Raw genomic sequence first — 22823 nt, forward strand, 5'->3', positions numbered from 1 at the left:
GTAAGGAAGACCCATCTTCTTGAGTCCAAATTTGACCTCAGACACTTCCTAGCTGTGTGACCCTGGGCAAGTCACTTACTACTGTTTGCCTCAGTTTTCTCATCTGTAAAATGAGCTGGAGAAGGAAATGGCAAACCACTCCAGTATCTCTGCCAAGAAACCCCAAATGGGGCCATGGAAAGTCAGACATAGGGGTGACTAGGTAGCACAGTGAATAGAGCACCAGCCCTGGAGTCAGGAGGACCTGAGTTCAAATCCAGCCTCAGACACTTGACACAATTACTAGCTGTGTGACTTTGGGCAAGTCACTTAACCCCAATTACATAAAAAAAAAGTCAGACATGACTGAACAGCAACATATATACATTAAGTGTGTGTATACATTTAAGCTTTAATGCTTAAAATTGCACTTATACTTTTGAGGCAATGTGTATATATACAGACATAGACATGTATATCATATCATATACTGGAATTTTTTCTTTTTTACAAAAATCCATCCAAAAACTTGTCTGGTTTCTCACCTACAGGTTTTGGACACTTCTTCTGTTTGTTCCCAACCCAGTGGGGCTAGCTTACAGCTCTGCTGTGGGCAGGAGACATGGGAAGGAAGATCCACATCTCTAGGCCTTGGGATGCAGCAGCCTTGCCCAGCCCTATGCTGAGAGACGTCTCCTGAGTGTCCAGAGGAGGGGAGATAAAAGTGCAAGGCAGGAGGAGGAGAAGGAAATACTGAAGACACGCAAAGGAGGAAGGATGGAGGAGAAGGAGATATGGAAGAAGGGATGGAGAAAGGAGGAACAGAGGAGGAAGAGGAGAGGTAGAAGAGGAGGAAAGCAGAGAGGAGGAGGCATCGAGGAAGATGGAGAAAGGGACATGGAAGAGGAAGAGGAGAGAAGTCTGGAGGAGGAAGAAACATGAAAGAGGAGAAAGGGAGAAAAGAGGAGACACGGAAGAGGATAAAGAACGAGGCATGGAGGAGGAAGAGAAACGGAAGGAGGGGTGGAAGCTGAGGAGATGTGGAGGAGGACTGAGAAGGATAGGTAGATGAAGAAGGAATGGAGGAGGAGGAAGGAAGAGAGGAGAAAAGAAAGAGGAGGAGGGAGGAAGAGTGGAGGAGGAGAGGTAGAAAAAGAGGAAGGCAGAGAGGAGGAGGTATCCAGGAGGATGGAGAAGGGGCATGGAAGAGGAAGAGGAGAGAAGTCTGGAGAAGGAAGAAACACGAAAGAGGAAAAAGGGAGAGAAGAGGAGGATAGAGAAGGAGGAATGGAGGAGAAAGAGACGTGGAGGACTGAGGAAGGAGGAAGGTCTACCGGGGAAGAGAAAGAAAAGGAGGGATGGAAGCGGAGGAGACGTAGAAGAGGACTGAGAAGGATACGTGGAGGAAGAAGGAATGGAGGAGGAGGAAGGAAGAGAGGAGGAGAAAAGAAAGAGGAGGAGGGAGGAAGAGCGGAGGAGGGAGGTCTGGAGCAGAGCCCAGGCCCCCGACGGCCCCCCAGGAGCCGCCCCAGCCTCGAGTCCACGCCCACGAGGACGGCCCCGGGGTGGGCAGCCCGAGGGGGTGGGGCCGGGGTCCGGGGCGCCATGGGAACCGCCTCGTCCCTGGTGAGCCCCGCGGGCGGGGAGGTGATCGAGGACACGTACGGGGGCGGCGGGGGCGAAGCGTGCGAGATCCCCGTGGAGGTGAAGCCCAAGGCCCGGCTGCTGCGCGGCTCGTTCCGCCGGGCAGGGGCCGCGGGGACTGGGGCCGGGCCAGCGGCCGGGGCCGGGGCCGGCGCGCGCGGCGCGGGGCTGCTCGGGGCCAGCTTCAAGTCCACGGGCTCCTCCGTGCCCGAGCTGGAGTACGCGGCGGCCGAGTGCGAGCGGCTGAAGAAGGAATACGAGATCTTCCGGGTCAGCAAGAACCAGGAGCTGCTGGCCATGGGCCGCCGGGAGGCCAAGCTGGACACGGAGAACAAGCGGCTGCGGGCCGAGCTGCAGGTGACCGGGCGCGCCGGGTCCGAGACGGACGGCCAGAGCGGACCGCGGGGGCCTGCGGGGAGGGAGCTAAGGCTCTACAACAGGGAGCCACTTCCAGGGTCAGAAAGGGAAACCGAGGCCCGGAGAGAGCCGTAGCCCTAGAGCTTAAAGGGACCTGGGAGGCAGTCCAGCCGGGTCCCCTCACTTTACTGAGGAGGAAATGGAGTCTCAGAGTGGCTCATAGGGTCCTGTGTCTAGGGTTGGAATCCATCTAGTTATCTTACAGATAAGGCCCGGGGCAGGTGAAGCTGCACGAGGTCCCACAGGTGATGAAGAGGTATCGTTTTTACCCAGGTCCTCTGAATGAGCCAGTCAGTTCTCTTTGACTGTCAGTTGGTCATTTTCTCCACTGCCTCAACTAACCCCCCAAGTCACCTTTGGTAGCTGCTTTCATTCATTCGGGCCACCTCTGCACTGATAAAAGGACTTCAGGTGTTCTCATTGAATGCATGATGGGACCCCTCTCTGACCTAGTCTAGCAGGGTTTCCCCATATGAGATATTGTGCCTGGAAATATCTGAGAGAAAAAAACAAAACTATATTACATTATTGAAATTGTTTACTTGTGTTCCTGATCCTTTTGGGGGTTTTCTTGGCAGACATACTGAAGTGACCATTCTAGGGGTGAGGAAACTGAGGCCAACAGGGTTAAGTGACATGCCCAGGGTCAGAGACCAGATTTGAGCTCATGAAGATCTCTTCCGACTCTGGCCCAGCATGCCATCCACTATACTACCTAATGACTTATGTGTGTTTGCATGGTAAACTGTATAGTTTATTTCACTTCCTATAGAATGAGGTCCAGAGGGGTTTTCTGAAATCCAAGGAGTACAAACTGAAAAAAAATTTGAATATTCCTGTATTAGAAGATCGTTCTTGAAAATTCATCCCTCTTTGTCTGGCTTTCATGGTGATAGGAATGGCTGATCCCAAGGCCATTCCCAACTCTACTTGAAAACATCACTTCGGGGTGGCTAGGTGGCAGTGAATAGAGCACTAGCCCTGGAGTCAGGAGCACCTGAGTTCAAATCTGGCCTCAGACACTTAACATTTACTAGCTGTGTGACCTTGGGCAAGTCACTTAACCCCAATTGCCCTGCCGTCCTCTCCAAAAAGGAAGAAGGGAGGGAGGGAGGAAAGAAGGAAAGAAAAAGAAAGAGAGAGAAAGGAAGGAGGGAAGGAAGGAAGGAGGGAGGGAGGGAGGGAGGGAGAGAGGGAGGGAGGAGGGAAGGTAGGTAATCAGTTGCAAACAGAGGCCAGAAGTTGTCATCTGCTGGGTTGGCCTTTGGTGAGGCCTCCTCTGTGACTCCTCCATGTCTACTCTTCCGTCCCTTCAGTTCACCCCATGCCTGAATGGGCCACCACAGTAGGACATTTGTGGAAGCTGTCATGGCCTTATGTGCCCCATTAAGGCATTAACCAACAAGAGGCCTGAAATAATTATTGTGATTTCTAGACATGTCTCCAATCAGAGTAAGACCTTGGAGAGTTCACAGAACTGCATTTTGAGCATTGGAAGGGTCCTCAGCAGCCATCTGATCCAACTAATGCCTGAAAGGACCAACCACCTGCTCCAACATACCTGTCTCATGGTTGTTCAGTCTCTGCATGAAGACCCTAGAGGGAGGACCCCCCCCCCCCAGAGGCAGCCCATTCCACTTTTGGACAACTAATTATTAGAAAATTTTTCCCAACATCAAGCCTCAATTTGTCTCTTTGCAGGATGTATCCATTCTGCCTTCTTGGGCCTAACAAAACAGGCCCGATCCCTCTTATACATAAATACTCAAACATAGCTATCCTGTTCCTCCCAAATCCCCTTATCTCCAGGGTAACCATTCCCAATTCTTCCTTGACTTTTCAGCCTCTTGGAATACCTAGTTTTCTCTACAATATTAGAGAGAGTTCTGGGAGATGATGCACCAACTCTCTTATTTTACAAATGGGGAAACCCAAAGAATTGGCAAGAGTGAAATGACATCCTCAAGGTCATACAGAGCAGGATCAGAATTCCCAGTTGAATCCAAACCTAGTGCTTTTTTCTGCTTGAGCATTCCACCTGGTTATTCCTCCTTAGTGAAGTTCAGACAGGGCACAAAAAGACTTGTGGTATAATCTGTTTAAGGAGAATACCAGGCTGTTTCTGTTGTATATGTCCCCATCCACATATGTGTGTACTTGTGTTTGGTCTCAAAGACTTTTTATCAAGATGCTCTAATCAGTCAACTCCCATTTAATGTCTCCTGTGTAATACATTTAATGCTGGCGATAAAAAAGATAAAATTGAAAAAGTTCCTATTGGGAAGAGAGCTTACATGCTAGCAGGAGAAATAACATAATACCCACATAAGTAGTTACAAAATACAGGGTGTCCCAAAAGTCATAGGGCAGTTGTAAACTGCAGTAGCTTAAAATTGTGCTAAGACTTTTAGGACATCTGTGTGTGTGTATTTTATATATACATATATAACAAAATATAATATACAATTATGTATAGAACACATATACATATATAATGTGGAGATTTCAGCTAGTCCCCACTTCCCCCTCATTTTACAGATGAGGAAACTGAGGCCCAATGAGGTAAAATGATGAGGCTAGGGTTACACAGGAAGTAATGGAATAGAGAAGAAGGAACATTGGTTCTGGAGCCAAAAGATTTGGGTTCAGATCCCATCTCTGTCACTGAATATCTGCTTGCCCTTGGGCAAGTTTCCTCAACTGTAAAATAGCTAGGTTGGACTAATTCGCCTCTAAGGCTCCTTTCAGGTCTAGATCTGTGGTCCTAGATCCTGGGATTTTAGTACCTAAAGCAGCACCATAAAACAGTGGCTATCTAGAATCCGTAGGCAATGAGTCCTAGATAACCTAGTTTTATAGATTTCTGAAGGTTTACCCCTGTGAGTACTAAAACTTTTTTTTTAATTTAACTCTTTCACATCTTCATAAAACCAATTCCAAAGGACCTTGCCTTCATAAACAGTACATCTGGAACACAAATGCTTTTTAGACTGATGTGTAGCCTATGATGAAATACTTTCAATACTGGTCTAGAGACTTCCCAGTCAGTAAAGCACATACACTTGGATGCACATGGATGTTATGATATCAATTTTTACCACTTCTGAGACCCGTTTTTTTTCTGTCTTCCTAGTTCCTGGCTGTATGCAGAATGGGTGAGATTGCCTAAAATTCTGCAAGTTTGTCTCCGTGGCATATTAAATAAAATTCCTTTTTCTTCACTCAGCCTTCAAAGTGTTCCATGATCTGGTCCTACCCTATCAGGAGCCATTTCCAGTCATACTCACCTATATCTTGCCACTGGCCACCAATGACTCTGGAGGAGAATGAGGCTGATGACTTTTCACTTAAATCCAATTCACTTAAAAGTCAAGACATCACCTCCTGATGTCATTGGTCCTCTTCAAGAACAAAGGACGAACAGCAACACCCTGTCTAAAATCAGCATTATCTCACAAGGCCCTTATTTATGTGTGTTATGTTCCCTCTTAATTCTATGACAGCTTGCCATCACCAAGACACATCCCCCACTGTTACATCTTAATGCCTTTGCTTATGTTTTACTCAGTGCTCAGGAGGAATAACTCAGTAAATATTATTGACTATTCCACAGACAGAAAAGTAGCCTTCAAATAGGTTTTTAATATATGATATTTTATGTAATATGTACAGTATATTATATATAATATATGTTTTAGACTTAGCCAGGAGTTATCAGTTACTTTTTAGCAATAAATTAGAGGGACGTGCTAATTAGCAGTGGTTTGCCCACCTCACTACCGACCAGTGGTCACATGTCTGAAATGTGCTTGGGATTTTCAAATTCTGGCTTCCCTCATACAGCCCGTGCCCATAATAAGGGAGTAAACCAAGGGGCGCTGGTCAAAGGAGACTTGAATCTGTGAGCTGGGACCTTAATAAAACATGCTTCGATCTGGCTGGTCAGGATGCTGCTGAGTTTATATAGACTAGTGCACTCTGCTGCTACCAGCCCCAGCTGTTGCCTAACAGCTTATTTCCTTTCTCTTCTATCTTTAAGCATCTTTAAAAGTCCCATGATAGCATTCTTCAAGCTCAACCAATGAAATGGGTGTTTTTATTCTCATTTACAGTTGGGGCAAATGAGGCATGGGAAAACAGAAGAATTGACCCAGTATTCTTAAAAGAAAAAAGTAACAGTTTGCCACAAGATCACAGTCTCTCCTTGGGGCAATTCAGATAAGACATCTTCAGTTTGGAGAAATGTCTTGTTATACGTGTGGTTAAAACAACGGTGTACTCTTATTTTGTTATATAATAAAGTAGCGCGGAATTGTGTGGTGATGCTGCCTGTCAGAAAGATTCACAAGATCATCGCTTTTTGTAGGCCCTTCAGAAAACTTACCAGAAGATACTTCGAGAAAAGGAAAGTGCTTTAGAAGCTAAATACCAAGCTATGGAGAGAGCAGCAACATTTGAACAGGACAGAGATAAAGTTAAAAGGCAATTCAAGGTAAATAAAGGCCTCTCACTGTTTTCCTTTATATAGATACAGGAGTTAAATACATAGGACATTGTGAAAGCCAGCTTAATAGCATCATCTCATGTCTGAAATGGAGGGAGCGCTAGAGATAACCTAGCCCACTCCCACATTTTGCAGATGAGGATTCTCCAGTGTAATGAATAAATTAGCCACCTTTTGAGAACAAAAGTTAGCCTCTTTCTGAGTTCAGAGAATCTCAGAGTTGAAAGACATCTTTGAGGTTATCTAGTCCAGCCTTCTCTAGTCTACAGTGTAGACTCTCTACCATGTAGGAGTTTGCTCCAGTAACACTGGTGTTAAGGGATGGGTTTTAGACAGTAAGCAAACTTTTTTAGGGGAGCTGTTATGTGCTATGCACTGGGCTAAGTGCTAAGGATACAAGGAAAGGCAGAAGATAGTCCTGCTCTCAAAGCACTTATAATGGGGGAGATAACGTGGAAATAGTTACGTACAAATGAGTTAAATACAGGATGAATTGGAAATAAGCAACAGAAGGAAGGCACTAGCATTATGGGGATCCAGAAAGGTTTGTCGTAGAAGATGAGATTTTAGCTGGGACTTGAAGAAAACCAGGGAAGTGAGGAAATAGAGATTAGGAGGGAAAATATTCCAGGCATAGGGACCAGCCATTGAAAATACTTAGTCTGGAGAATGAGTATCTTGTGTAAGGCATAGCAGAGAGGCCAGCATCACTGGATCGATCACAGAGTATGGGGGAGGAGAGGAAGACATAAGAAGACTGGAAAGGGTTGACAGGGCCAAGTTATGAGGGGCACCGAATGACAAACAAGATTTTCTGTTTGATCCTACAGATAATAGTGAGCCTTTTAAATAAGATGATTCAGGAAAAACTAAAAGACCTGAGGTTATTCAGTTTACAAAACAGAAGATTTTGAGGATCAAATTAATGATGGTTTCATATAAAACATTTTTATGAAATAATCTTAGCTGGTCAGTCAACATCCTAGTGATGAAAAATGTATTTACATTATTTTTTCTTTTTAAAGATTTTTAGGGAAACTAAGGAAAATGAAATCCAGGACTTGTTAAGAGCCAAACGAGAACTAGAAACCAAACTTCAGAGACTCCAGGCTCAAGGCATCCAGGTCTTTGATCCCGAGGAGTCGGATTCCGATGACAGTTGCACAGATGTCACTGGTGAAGATGTTTGAGCACTATTTATGATATTAGTGAAGGGATGGTATTTCAAAACCATAATCTAGGTCCTCACGGTATAATGCAACAGAAAAGTTCCTTTTAATTGCCACCTTAACTATCCAGAGCAGAGATGTCAAACTCACTTCCTGGAGCTGGAACCAGATCATAGTATAATTGGGAAAAGTTTACCAAAACAAATATAGATGCAGTACAACATAGATAATGTTAATTTGTGGTTTTCTAAGTCAGTGTATGACCACAGGGATACTTTTCTATTTGTGTTTGACACCACTGACCTACAATACAACCAGTACCTTCAAATAAGTGGTTGTTCTTTTTTAAAGGAAGGGGGTGTCTCTGGGCAGCAAAAGTCCATGATAATGTCCATGAGCTAAAATCTCATGTAGTTTACTCCCAGAAGACCCCCATCAAGCCTATTCATAGTCTGTTAACTCTTACTTTAAACACAGTTCTGATAAGCCTGTTTGTTGTATCACAAACCCAGTGGGGCAAGATAGCCCAGAGTGCTTATACTGGCCGTTAACAGGAGGAAACAAAGTATCTATTAAGAATTAAAAAAACAAAAACAGATGCAAGATTGTGAAATGCGCATTAGTGTGTACGTATTTAGTGTAACATTATAGGACCGTACACAGAAGACGTCTCTATAATAGCCTAGCATAGCAGTTGATATTCATAATGATGAATCTGAGTCATTAATAAAAGCTAAGATTATATATAGTTTCTTCTGCTTAAGAAGACAGAAGTATATGAGAGTATTTCTTTCCAGAATGGATAAAATTTTAACAGTTTTGGCATTTAAAGGGATGACTTCAGTTATTTAGAAAATCACATATCACATCTCATTTTGTTGATGCAGTATAGATGAAGCGATACCTTACATATGACAGATTTAAGTTTTAAACCATATTAGGAAAAACCAGAAATGCATTGCCTTTTTTGAAAGTAATAAAATGTCTGGATTACTTTTGGAGTGCCTTCTTTATCTTTGCAATAGCTCTTGGTTAATATGAGGAATTTGAGCATGTTCAGAAGCTTGTGATATAGGTTTGTATAGGCATAAATATAGAAGAGGGAAATGCAGCAATTATCAGTATTGTGAAATGGGAGCAAAAAAATCTGATTGACCTCTTTACCCCTAGTTTACTTGAGCACTGAGACAAGCAGTACCTACACTCTGCTTATTTTTATTTAATGTGTACAGATGGTTATACAATTAGGTGCTTTTCCACCTATTAGCCTAAGTATTCAAATACTTAATTGGCTTTCATTTAAATGGGTCTGGTTAACATAGTTTTGATATCCAATAATGATGGTCTCCCTTATAGCTCTGTAGAAATAATAGGAATTTTTAAAATGAACATGATAAGTAATTAGGAAGCTAATAAAGAAAATCGACTAGTAAGATTTTTTTTTAAGCAGGCTTATTAGGTAACATTTTGTAACTTGGTTTTTATTAGAAAGAAAGTTTTGTTGTTACTGTTTTTTTAGCTACTGGAACTCGCTGTGACTCATGGCGTGGTAGAGCCTTGGGGAGTGAGCCTTCCATCGGCAGTATGATGCAGCTTCAGCAGTCTCACAGGGGACCCGAGTTTGCCCATAGTTCTATCGATGTAGAAGGACCATTTGCAAATGTTAACCGAGGTAAGATACACCATGTTTTGAACTAACTTGATTGGTGATAGTTCCTGCAATGTACCTTTATCCATGGGTATAAGTTTGATTTTTTTTCTTTAGAATGATCATGGATCCCCATTTCCCCATCCACAGGGGAGCCCTGTATAGCTGCATGGCATTGCAGTATGACTGACCAGAGTTACAGGTGCAGGGTGTGGCTTACCCAGGAATCACACAAGTCTAACCACTTATAAACCCTTGGGGCAGCACAGTCCAATGGATTTCTTCTCTTAGATGTGTAAAGACCATGTTTCTACTCCAGAATTTGATAACAGGGCAATTGAACGTTGAAATACGGCCAACAAGGGGTCTGCCCCCCCTTGCTTTAGTCTCTGTCCCTGCAGAATGGGAGCAAGAAGCATGAGGTGTCGGGGCGGCCCGATTTCGGAGACCTGAGTCTTGGTAAGTGACTCGCTGGACCTTTGAGATGAGCTCTCTCTTAAGATGAGCGTGGTACAGTTGTGAGGAAAACTCTTTGTCAAGTAGACTTACGATGTAAGCATATAAAGAAGAGTTTTGTTGTTCCTGCGCCAGACATTCCAGTAGCTGGGACTTTCATCTAAACGTCAGTAGCATTTTACAGAACGTCGTCTTTGGAATCAATCACAGTCTTGTTGGACATCATTGGAAAGACTGCCTGGCCGTCGTTCCATGAAACAATCACATTTTGTTTGTTCACAGATGACTGGGATGCTGCTGTAGCTAGTTTGTTACAAATCACTCCGTTGTTCTCACATTCTTTGTGGAGTAACACAGTCAGATGTTACCTCATCAACACGGATGAAACACAGCCCGAAATGGACATTTTCTTGAGGGTGAGTGTCTCATAAAATGTGGGCTCACTGAAATACAATCTGTAGACCCCTCCTTTTAGAGAGACAACCCTACCTCTTCTGATCCAGATATAATTCATCTTCTGTAGTAAGAGATTTGCTCTTAGGTTAAAGAGCTTCTGGGGAGATGACCCTGGCCACATCTTGGATTTAGTTCATTATAGTTTAGTTAGTTATATGTAATTTATATTATATATTTGTATGTATTATAAATTATATTTTATTATTGTATATTATATATAATTTATATATAATCTATTTATTTATATATGTATGTATATAAGTATACATGTGTGTACGTATACATATACACATGAATACACATATATACTTATACATTTTATGTGTGTATATGTGTGTGTATATATATATATATATAAATTAATAATTTAGTTAATTTAAATTGTTTGACTTGCAGCCAGAACTTCCTCTGTGTTTTGTCTCCCTCATTAGAATTTGAGGTCCTTAAGAACGGAGATCAATCTCCACTTTTCTTTTTGGGTCCCCAGTGCTTAGCACAATGTTTTGTACATAGTGAGTGTTTAATAAATTTTTTATTCATTCATTTCTTTCAGATTCCCTTGCCAGCACTCACACTAGCCTCTTATCTGCTCCCGTCCCAGTTTTCATCTGTGCCTCTTCTTCTGTCCTTCTCTAGTAGGGGTGAATCAGCTTCTGCCACTTTTTGAAAGGCTGGGGAAGGACAGGATATTGTTTTGGGAAGATTCTCTGAAGCCCTGAAGCTCCTTAACCTAGAAGTTTACCCAGGCAGAGGAAAACCCAGTTCCTGCTCCCCCACCCTGTTATCTGGGTAGAGTTCCCAGTGATAAACTTCTACCAGTGGGAGCCTTCTGCAACTTATAATCTTAGACTTAGTTCTTAATTCTTATCCTGGGACCCTGGATCCCCAAGAGCACATGGATAGATTTCATATGGTCTTGGATGGGGAAAAAAATACATCCTTATTTCAGTATAATTGGTCTTTTGTTAGTCTTTGTATTTTCTTTTATACATTTAGGAATATTCTGGGAATGCTTCCATAGGCATCACAAAACTGCCAGAGTTCCATGACACAAAACAAGGCTAAAAACCTTTATCTTAGATACTTGGCAATATTATTATTAGAGATCTGTTCTCCATGTTTTTTCGTGAGGAAATCCAGGACCCAAAGCAGATTAATACACCATTTTGTCCTTGGTTCTGCAATGATTTTATACATTACTCCCTTGAATGAAGAATGTTATTAAGTATGGTGAACTGATAACTGCTTATCTTTTACATTTGGGGTTGCCATCATTTTTGAGAGTAAGTTAATCTTGCACATTTTGTTGTTTTATTCCCTTTTTGATGGATGGATGTCCATAAAGACCCAAAATGACTCATGCATATAATACTCATTTTGTGGAATGGTAGGATTTATAGCTGGAAGGGACTTTAGAAATCATCCAACCAGTTCATTTTACAGATGACACCACTGAGGCCCAGGGTGGGGTACTGATAGCCCAGAATCACACAAGTAGTGCAGAGCTGGATGGGAGGCCAGGGTCTCAGGACTCCAAATCTTTTGGAATAGCAAGTGGTCTAATTTTTACCACATCACATTGCCTTGAAAGAGTATGGCGCTTACTTGAAACTTAGCTAAACCTTAATAAATCATGCTTTCATATTTCTCATTTTTGCTATTAGGATTATTCACCCAAACTCCAGAGAATGTGTGAGACAATAGGATACTTCTTCCATGCAATTTATTTTCCAATAGAGAATGGAAGTCATTACTTCAATGTAAGAAAATGGGAAATTGAGAAGAGTTCATTAGTTATTTTGTTTATTCATTTAACTTTACCAAGGTAAGTTTAATGAATCTACAGTTTATTATTAGACTGCGCTTATATATAGTAAACAGATCACTAAAAATGAACTTAAAATCCTCATTCTAATTTAATTTTTTATGTTCCTAATTTATGCTATTTAAAAAGTGTTTTAATGGCTCTTTATTCAATTGGAACATATCACCAAAATGTGCTTACCCATTCGTCTTACTGAGTGTATCTTAAATTCATTATCTGTATTGGCTAAGGACCATTTAAAGTCCGATATTCATTTCTTGGGTAAGAATAAAAGTATAAATCACTTTCTGTAATTTGTTCCTAAATAGATACATGTAAATTGAAACCCATTTCAAATATACCAGGGGAGCTCATTATTTAAAAGAATCCTCAGGCTTTTAAAATGAAAATTTATTTTTGACCCTTCTTTTGCCCTCTTTATAAGTTGATCTTTGCATACTAAGTTGTTTTTGTTTTAAAGCAGACTATGCTCATTTAGGAATGAGAATCACAGAATAGCAGAGTCAGAAGGGCTTGTGATGGTTATCCCGACTCCTACTGCAGAGAGAATCCCTAAAATACCATACCCCAGTGTGGTTGTCCAGCCTCTGTTTGAAGACTCCCTTCAAGGTGGAACCCTTACCTTTGGAAGAAAAGATAGTCAAGAAGAAAGAGGAAAATGTTGATGTTTCTTTGCAGATTTTTAAAAATCTAGATTTACTTCCTCTGTAGCCCAGGGTTCTTAATCTACAGCCTGAGAACTTGCTTTTTAAAATATTTAGATAATCATATTTCAATATAATTGATTTCCTTGATTATCCTGTCTTTTTAAAGGCATTCTGAGAAGGGGCCTGTAGGTTTCAGTCAGTAGATTGCCAAAGGGATCCATGACACACACACACACACACACACACACACACACATACACATACACAAACACAAAAATGGTCAAGAACTTCTCATGGGAATGTGTGCAGCCATGTGTCTATGTGATTATGTAACTTATGTTTTTGAGGGGATTTTAGTTCCCATGTGGGTTGGATTACAGGGTGTTGAAGTTCCCTTCCACCACAGAAATTCTAGGAGTTCCCTTTCTTTAATAATTTCAGTCAAGCCTGTTCCTTCAATACATGGGATTATTTGTAGCTTCTTTGTACTTTGTACTTTGCCTGTGTTTTTAGGGGGAGATAGTGCTATAGTGAATAATTTGTTTTTTTTCTGTTATTTTGATAATATCAGGTTTTTTCTGGTTCTTTTTCTTGACTTTAAGAAGTCATTTAAAAAAAATTAATGCTCTCCATTCAGTTTGTTCTATTCAATTTGTTCAGCTCAACTAGTTCTCTAGTCAGGGTAAATATGGTTAAATGAAAGGCAAGTGGAAAGGGCCAAAGAAGAAGAAAACCAAGAAATTATGTCCATGATGATGGCAGGAGTCAGATTTTCAACCCAAAAAATTGTATTAAATACTTACTACAGGCAGGGCACTGTGCTAAAAACTGAATGAAAATGAAGCCATCACTGCCTTCAAGGAGCTTACACTCTACAACCTGATTACAGCATTAAGAGTAGGGAGCCTAATGGACAATCAGTATTTTGCAGGACTGAGCTGACCAGGGACTGTGTGTCCAAAAGGAGGTACCTGTGTGAGCGTAGGTCAGTCAGTAGTAAGTACCTCCTCTGTGCCAGGCATTCTTCTAAGCACTGGGGATACAAAGAAAGATAGAAAGAAGACAGTGTCTGCCCTTGAGAAGCTCATAGTCTAATGAAAGCAGCTGTGCCAAGGCACAGAGGGTTGACTTGAGGAATAGCAAGTTTCCCCTCTGAAACAGAAGCAGGGAGATGGGTTAGAGCCAGATGTGGGAAGACTCCAAGGGACTCATTAAAGAGTGTATTTAATGATGGGAGTCATGGAAAATTGTTGAGCTAGAGAGCGCAGACCTTCAACTTAGCAAGACAGTTTTGTCAGCTGTTTGAAGAGTGGATTGGAGAGAGGCAGAAGAGAGAGAAGGGAGGCCCTTGTAGTGATCTAGGCAAAAGGAGTTGAGAGCCAGCGCTAGGGCAGTGGCCATGTGAATGTCAAGGTGGGGAACAGAAACGAGAGCTGCACAGGTAGAATTGCATGGATATTGGCAACTGGATAGAAAGAGTTTGGGGGAGGGGCAACAAGGAAAGGATGGCTGAACCTGGTGCCTAGGTCAGTGCTCGTGCCCTTTATAGAGATAGAAGAGGGGGAGAGGAAGAGATGTTGCGTTCAGTTAGGACGTGCTGAGTTAGAGGTGTCAGCAGAACATCTAACAGGCGGAGACGTCCAGGAGGCACTTGAATGTGAAGGGCTATTTAGGAGAGAGATAAGCCTGGAATTATGGGTGTCACCTGCATAGAGACAATAATTAAATCTGTGGGAGTCATTGTGACTGTCAAAGGAGAGGGAAAAGAAGCCAGGACAGAGCTTTGGGAATCTCCCTGCTTAGGAGGTAGGAGATGGATGGTGAAGCAGGAAAGGAGACTGGGAAGTTATCAGACAAGTAGGGGAGAGGAGGTGACCAGCACCCCACGGAAAAAGGTGTTAGTGAGCAGCAGCATCAACGCTGTCAAAAACTGGAAGAAAAAAAAACATGAATGAGGGGCAGCCAGGTTGCAAAGTGAATAGAGCACTGGGAGGACCTGAGTTCAAATCTGGCCTCAGACATTTAACACTTACTAGCCGTGTGACCTTAGGCAAGTCACTTAACCCCAATGGCCCTGCCTTTTCCCCTCTGAAAAACAAAATAAAACAAAAAGATGAACAAAAAAGACTGTTAGATTTGGGCATGGTCAGAGTTCCTCAGTGACCTCTGAAAGAGTTATTTTCTTACAGGGCTGAGATTAGACCCCCAGCTGCATTAGTTTAAAAAGTGAGAACATGATGAAGAAATGGAGACACTGATGTTGTCTATGTTGATGGATGAATCGATCAACAAACATTTATTAAGCATTTACTCAGTGCCAGACACAAGCTGAGTTCTCTAGGGATTAAAAAAATAAAAAAACAGTTTTTGCCCTGAAGTCATTTCATTTTAGTGAAGAACAACACATAGAAATCACATGTAATCATAGTAAATCAGAACATATGAGATAAATACAGAGCAGAGAGAGAACCTCAGAGGAGATGGCAGATGTGCTGTTTGGGTGAAGTCTTACAAGGAAACCAGGAACTCTAAGAGTCAGAGGTTGGGAGGGAGAGCATTTCAGCTCTGGGCAACATAATTATGATTTATAGTTCAGTTTGGCAGTGAGAAAGAAGATAGAGAATGTGAGCTTGAGGGGAAATTTGGCAGTAACAGGAACAAGTTTTTCACTTGAAAACTGTGTAAATATATGGCTTGGTTAAATTTTATATTCATAACATGAGTTTGAATTTGGGTTAAAAATCTAAGTTACTGTTTAGCTCAGAAAGTGATCTAAGTTTTATAGATAGAAAGAAAAAAATGGAGTCCAGCTCTGTGATATTACAGTTTAAAGTGGTCCCCAACATGTAAGTTATCATGGCTTATTCAAGAAAATTTTGTTTCTTGACCAACACAGAATAATTAGAGAAATGTTTGTTTTTGGGGTTTTTTTTGCCTTTTGGAGGGTAATTGAGGTTAAGTAACTTGCCCAAGGTTACACGGCTACTTTTTTTGTGTGGGTGTTAAATGTCTGAGGCCAGAACCGAACTCAGGTCCTCCTGACTCTGGGGCTGGTGCTTTATGGGGTTTGGTTTTTTGGGTTTTGTTTTTTTTTTTTGCATTGGGAACTTTGATGAATGGTCTTTATAATCAAGTTCATTACTGGAACTTGAGTTGATTGATTGAACTGTTTGCTGCAACAGTGTAATGTAGCACAAGAAATGCTGATTTCCAATCTAGCTGTTTGTTGGAGGACTGCGAAGAGGCATTTTTGAAAAACTCCGAAGGCAAGCCTCGATTGATCTATCATCGATTGGAGGAAGGCCAAGTCAGCTCTGACTCTGTACAGCGGTTGATTGAACAAGTTTCTTACTTGAACAATGCTAACAAGGCCAAGGTAAATTTTAAAGAAAATCTGCCCCATGTATGAAGCCCCAGTGTGGTAATGGCAAGAAGCGGAAGATTTGGACCACCTGAAAAGTCATCTGGGCCCATGCCCTGTAGACTTGTCATTAATTAGACAACTGTGTAGGGTTCTGGAGTGTGGGCAAGAGCAGCATTGTATGACTGAGAGATTGAAGTGAGAGCAGGAGGTAAGTGTGTAGGCCAAATTACCAGCTTATTTTCCACCCATAGAGCCTTGACATCCAGGGCAAGTAGAGGGTCTCCCCCCACTTGCACAAACACTGATGTAAGGAAGAAAGGAACGTTTTTCTTCATGTCGTGGGCTGCTTTTCCAAAAACCTAGAAAAAATAATCAACAACTGATAATGATTGTACCACTTCTATCTGACTCCATCCCATTGTTTCAGTGAGAACTTGATAATGATAACTTACATATGATGCTTTAAAGTTTGCAAAACACCTTATATAACCTCAGAAGAACATTGGTGAGATAGATACTATTACTAACCCCATTTTGAAGATGAAAAAAACTGAAGCTGAGAGAGATTAAATCAGAAGTTAAGTGACTTTCCCAGGGTCATGCAACTAGAAAGTGACCAAGGCTGTATTCACAGTTAGACCTTCCTGACTTCAAGCCCAGTGCTAGTCGCTGCCCTGCCTAGCTCCTTCTTTGATCATGAATGCCTGTTATGGCAAGTAGAGGGTCTATTTTGATTTAAAGTACAAGCCTGGTTTAACACATACTGAGAGGGAGAGATTAGTGAACTTTATTTAGTTGATACTAAGGGTAAAACTGAAGATTTCTATAAAAAATTCACAAGCTAGAGAAGAATAAGCATAACCAGATGCAAGAATTTCTCTTTCTTTCATTACAGGTTTTTAGAAACTGATGTGACTCATCAAATAAAGAAGAGCCTTAATAAGATAAAGAATTATATTATTCATTGTACTTATACTATAAGATGATCACATTTTTTCCATTGGCCATTCCAGTGTCCTTATATTAGAATTAGGTATAGTGTAATTACATCCCCAGAAGGATGGAGGGTCTACTTCTGGAGATATTTGTTTAAAGTTTAATGTATAGTTTCACAAAGTGTTATACTTTAAATATTACCCAGCTAGAATTGCAGATTCATTTTAGGAGGTTAGCATGGACAGAGAGCTGGTCTTAGAGCCAGGAAGTCCTGAGTTCAAATCTCATCTCTGATACTGGCCATATGGCCCTGGTCACATTACTGAATCCCTCATGCTCTAGGCAATCCCCTGTATTCTCTAAGACAAGAAATTGCAGATATGGTACCAGCCTGCACAGGTAGAGGGAATTTTATCACTGGGGAGCTACCTGTACTATTGAAATCATGAGCTTAAACCCTATCCCTTTTCATTGTAGTAAAAGAAAAAAAGAGCAAAACATTAGAATATCTATTATCATTTACAGATTTAAAATAGGATAAATTTTTGTGCTTTCATACGATTATTGGACTGGTGATTGTCCTTCGTACTCTAAAATGACATCACCATGTTGGGGTCAAGGTACAGTGTGTTAGACTGTGGCTAATTAGACCAGGGGGAGCTCAGAAGGCTCTATCACAGGTCAGGCCCAAACAGTCCATAGGAACATACGGAGTAGGGACATCTCCAAATTTGCACATCTCTTGTACCTTTTGAACTGCTGCAGTTCTGGACTAGATGATATCGAAGGTTCCTTCAAGCTAAGACTTATGAGTGTAAGTCTCCTGTTCAGTAAGGAAGAGTACCTAAAACATTCTGTGCTCGGTTTTTTTTTCAGATTATTGACCACCAAGGAGAACCTGCAGAAGGAGTTTATAAAACTTATAATTACGTGGAAAAAATTATTAAACAGGTATATGGAATTAGAAGCATTACACTTAAGTCTTGATATTAAGTATTCCTAGGCAGTGACTTTCTATAAATGTTGGTTGTTCAGGAGAAAACCAGGTAAGAGGGCTGTTGGTTTTGTGGGGTTTTAAAACCTTATAAGACAGCACAATTCATCTCTCCTATTAGTGAATGTATAGTGCATTCTCACGCCTTTTATCCATGATATTTGCTAAGTGACTATGGGAAAGTTCTCATCTAGTTCATAGAATTGTTTAATATTGCAACAGCTATGAAGCATTTTGATATCTTCTGTTGAAAGGTGTTAGATAAATAGTAGTTTAAAAGTCATACCTTGAGGTCATTTTACTCAGAAATTTCGGTAAAGTAGTTACATCTTATTAGCTTATATAGTGTTTAAAAATATGGCTTTGACACACAAGAAATTAGAGGGAGAGTTCGCCTTCTTGATGCAGGAAGGGAACAAGGCTGTATTTAACGATCTTCCTTTTTAAGAAAATAAATAAATAAATGCTGGGTCTCCCTATTTCACTCACTTTAGAAATTCAGGACCTACTTCTTGCTTGGATACCAGTCTGATTGACATAGGACCTTTGACCTGCTCCATTTCTGACACGGGCCACTTTGACCCTCTTCAGGCCACAGGGTAGCCCTTCTATTTAGGAGAATTAATGCAGAACTTAGTGAAAACACTTGATCATTGTGACCCCCTGCAGTTCAGGACGTGCATGCTTCAAAGATGCAGTAGCCTCAGCCTCCCTGGTAGCCAGGATGATAGGTGGGCAGTGGTATCTATCTTCCCGTGTGAACTAGAAAGCCTGTAAGCCTTAGAGTTGGGATTAAGTGGGATCCAGAGATTTTATCTGTTAAGTCAGAGACTGAACTTCAGGTAGATGCAAGAAATACTATCCCTTAATTTCACAGAGGATGCTTCTGCTTAATAGCTGAACACACTCAACAAGCCCGAAATACAAAGACGGTCTCCCCACATGGCGTTAATGAAACATCGGGTCCTCGCTCACTAACAAAATTGATAAACGTCATAACTATCTTATCATTCTTTTAGACCATGAATTGCATTCATGTTGGTTTTAATGAGACCAATATGTCTTCATCTTTTCTATTTTTATGTGGATGCTCTCTCTTGTTTAGGATATATTGGGCTTTGAGAACACAGAAAAGGAAATGAAAGGTCTGGACGATGAAGCGGATCCTCCCATTCCGGAAGAAGATGACTATGGTGATGTTCTGTGGGACAGACATGATGAACAGGAGCAGATGGAGGCCTTCCAGCAGGCTTCTAACTCGGCCTATGATCTGGGATTGGAGAAAGTGAGTCCTGAGCTCTGCCACAGGGACAGAAGCAGCAGCCTCGCTAGAACAAGGAGCCCTGAAAGAACTCAAGGCGGATTGTTTCAGTCCTAGGTAGTAAGATATGAGCATCGGCGTAAGCTAGGTCCCTAGGGTGACACGGAAGGCTTGTGAACATGAAACACATTTTCATTTATTAAGAGCGCACAACAAAGCCAAGAGTCTTAAAAATCAGTTGTTAGAAACATCATTTGTAGTTTGTGACTGAAAGCTAGGAATCAGGACATCTCTTAAGTCATTCCTTGCATTATAGCCCAGTTCAGAATCAGGGTCACAAGGTAGCTCAAAGTAATAGTGAGGACCAAGCCAGCCTGCTAGTTTCTAGAGAAAATTAAGAAAACTTGGCGGGGGGGCGGGGTGGAGAGAGAGAGAGAAAGGGTGAGGAGAGAAAGGATGAGGAGAAAAAGGGGGAGAGAGGAGAGGGAGAGAAAATATGTATGTGAGAGAGATAAATTATATAATATATGACAAATATATCATTATATTGGTTAGTAATAATAGCTAACATATAGCATTTACTGTGTGTCAGACACTAATCTGAACACTTGACAATAATTATCTCATTTGATCTTCAAAACAACCCTGGGACATAGGTGTTTCCTCATTTTACAGAGGAACAAACGGAGACAAACAGGTTGAGTGACTCATCCAGGGTCACACATCTAGGAAATGTCTAAGGCTGGATTTGAACTCACTTCTTCCTGACTCGAGACCCTATATTCTGTGTATGGCTCTACCTTGTTGCCCATTTATTCAATTATAGAGTAACCAAATTAATTCCTTTTTTATTAAGTGTTTATACAAACAAAAATTTGAGATAAAGGATAGTCAAAGCTGAGAATTTAGATGGAGATCTGAAAACAACCAAATTAAGCATGAAGGACATAGAAAGCAGAAAGTACTAGAGTAGCAAGGCAGCAAGAGTAAGCTCCATGACCCTTGAATTACAAAAACCCAGGGGCATCTAGGTGGCGCAGTGAATAGAGCACAGGCCCTGGAGGCAGGAGGACCTGAGTTCAAATCCATCCTCAGACACTTAACACAAAATTAGGTGTGTGACCTTGGGCAAGTCATTTAACCCCAATTGCCCTACCTTCCCCGCTCCAAGAAGCAAAAAAAAAAAAAAGAGAGAATTACAAAAACCCCAAATATAGAACTAGGTGTGAGGGGAGCCTGGCCTGGAGACTCCCATCACCCTGGGGACTGATGGATGTAGGGAGGTCCTCTTCTCTTTTATGGAAGCAGCACTTTTCTCCTTTGCTCATGTACAAAATTCATAAGTTGGGGATGTCCAGGTATGACTCCCTTCTCCATCTCTACTGGAGATCCTATAGCAGTAATGCTCAGGTCAAGGCTCTTGTAGCCTGGCCTTGGAGTCTAATCATTTAGAGTATTGTTCCTATGAAAAAATATGAGTTTCAAACCACTAACTTAAAAAAACAACTTGAAAACACAATTTTGCAGTTGAAAGCTTTCCTATATTAGAATCTTATTGCTTAATTTAGGATCACACCAAGTTTTACATAGAGAATTTTTTTGTAACATAGTATATGGAAAAGCCACGAGGTTCCACTTTTAGTCTCTTTCACCAACTTGTGAAAAAAGGAAGAAGATAAGAAGCAAGAAGTGGTCATCCGCCCGTCATCAGTGAGGGCCAGAACAAGAGCCGCCAAAGGGTGTCCCTTCTGGACGCGGGACAGCAGGGAGCCAGAAAGGGAAAGCTCTCTGAGGAAATAGCAGGAGCTTCTTCATACACTTTCCTCTCTTTTTTTGAGAAATGATGACCTCAGGACCCAAGCTAAGCCAGTCTTAAAAAGAGGCATCTTCAGGTTCCTGAAAGAGGGGAATGCCCTTCTGATTTTGAAGCACATATTCATGATTTACAGGGCTTCCCAGAATTTGTCTTAGGAACCTCGGATAGCTCAGCAATCATTTTCAAACACCAGAATTTTCTAACCATTTTGACAATAGAAGTGTAGATAGAATCATAAAATTTGTTCTTTATGTAGTGTTCAATGCCTGCCCTTCTCTCCTTCACCCCATATTTCATGTTTCAAGCCTATGGGTACACAGCACTGTAAATGATAAGAAGACATAGAAGCCATCAGGCTCCGGTCTTAAGTCCATTACATTCTAGCTTGAGGAAGCAAGGCATACACACTGAAAACTCAAGTAATATTAAGAAAGTAGATACTTGGGTGTTGCAAGCATGGGAAAGCTAAATGCCAAGTCGAGTCTAGTCTGGAGTGGTAGCAAAAGACTGTGGAGAAACTTGGACCTAACCAGCGTACTGAAGAATTAGTAGGGTTTACATAGGAGTAAGGAGAAGTGATGGCATTATAGATGAAAGCAACAGTGTAAGCAAGAATTGGAGGCAGGAAAGATCAAGGCACATTTCAGAGGACAGTGAGTAGCCAGCCAGTAGTTAAGAGTTCACCTTGGTAAGATTGGAAAGGTAAATGGAAAGCCAGTTTGGGAGGGCTTGAATGCCAAGCTGAGTCATTAAAGGTTTTTGAACAATGGAGTGACATGGTTTTCTTTCTGATAATGCTTTTATTTCTTCATTGTGGATGGAATTCTGAACTGAGTCTTCTTGGTCTTGTTATTAACATTTAGCGAGAACTTTGGCAAGTCATTTAAACCAAATCAGTTTTCTTTGCTTTAATTAAGAGCAGATCTTGTCACATAAGTGATTAGGATTGTTCCTGGGTTTTTATGAGATAAAGAATGGAAGGACTTTTCTATTTTTAGAACCATCATCATTATCAAAATTATTTAAGAGGCCGATCAAGTGCGTCACTCTGTGTGAGATTCCAGGAATAGAACTTTAGGCTCTGATTTAAAGTGCCATGCCAGCTAATCATTTTACTAGGACTGTGGGAATCTTCCAGTCACATGTTGTTGGCCCAAAACCAGCTACAGCCTTCTTTTTTCCTATCTCCTATCAGTTAGGTTTGGATTCTTTCCTTTGAATCTAAGTACATTTAATTAGCCATTCTGGATAGAGGCATTATTGTCAAAAATTAGAATTTTCAGGTTCTTGATTTCATTTATTCACATTCTCTTTGTTCTAAGCAGATAACTGATAATGAGCTATTTCTTGTGGCATTAGCAGTGTTAGAAGGCTTATTGCTTCTATTTTTTTGTTTTTTTCATAGTATTACCAGCGCCTAAATGACCTTGTGGCAGCAGCAGCACCTATCCCGCCCCTTCTTGTGTCTGGAGGACCAGGCTCTGGGAAATCACTTCTTTTATCTAAATGGTCGGAGTTTATGTTGTTGTTTCAGTTTACCTTTCATTTTTGAGTTTCACTTATTTAACTAGAATTAGACTGAATTCTTACTCTTGGCACTACTCTTTGTTGCTTAAGAGCTTGTAATATCATTGGGGAGTCAAGATCTACATAGAGGAAACAGTTCAATGACATATAAGGACATGATCGTGAAGTACAAACAGTAAA

General features: G+C 41.3%; 2 protein-coding genes across 3 annotated transcripts in view; one reads left to right on the forward strand and one right to left on the reverse strand.

The window, feature by feature from the left end:
* ACKR4 (atypical chemokine receptor 4) overlaps positions 1 to 22823 on the reverse strand; it is a 781696-nt gene that overhangs the window by 644863 nt on the left and 114010 nt on the right. The window lies entirely within an intron of this gene.
* The window catches only part of NPHP3 (nephrocystin 3), a 46531-nt gene continuing 25286 nt past the window's right edge, over positions 1579 to 22823 (forward strand). For both annotated transcript variants that reach the window (XM_069088375.1, XM_069088376.1), the window contains exons 1-10: positions 1579 to 1980; positions 6407 to 6532; positions 7570 to 7720; positions 9233 to 9385; positions 10100 to 10233; positions 11938 to 12098; positions 15965 to 16121; positions 17922 to 17996; positions 19145 to 19324; positions 22522 to 22625. In XM_069088375.1, the coding sequence (XP_068944476.1) occupies positions 1585 to 1980; positions 6407 to 6532; positions 7570 to 7720; positions 9233 to 9385; positions 10100 to 10233; positions 11938 to 12098; positions 15965 to 16121; positions 17922 to 17996; positions 19145 to 19324; positions 22522 to 22625 (1637 nt within the window). In that variant the 5' untranslated portion in view covers positions 1579 to 1584. The remainder of the gene's footprint in view (positions 1981 to 6406; positions 6533 to 7569; positions 7721 to 9232; positions 9386 to 10099; positions 10234 to 11937; positions 12099 to 15964; positions 16122 to 17921; positions 17997 to 19144; positions 19325 to 22521; positions 22626 to 22823) is intronic.

Source organism: Petaurus breviceps, unplaced genomic scaffold (assembly GCF_028583685.1).
Source record: "Petaurus breviceps papuanus isolate PSGF00001 unplaced genomic scaffold, PetGlider_PUasm1.0 185, whole genome shotgun sequence".
NCBI lineage: Eukaryota > Metazoa > Chordata > Mammalia > Diprotodontia > Petauridae > Petaurus > Petaurus breviceps.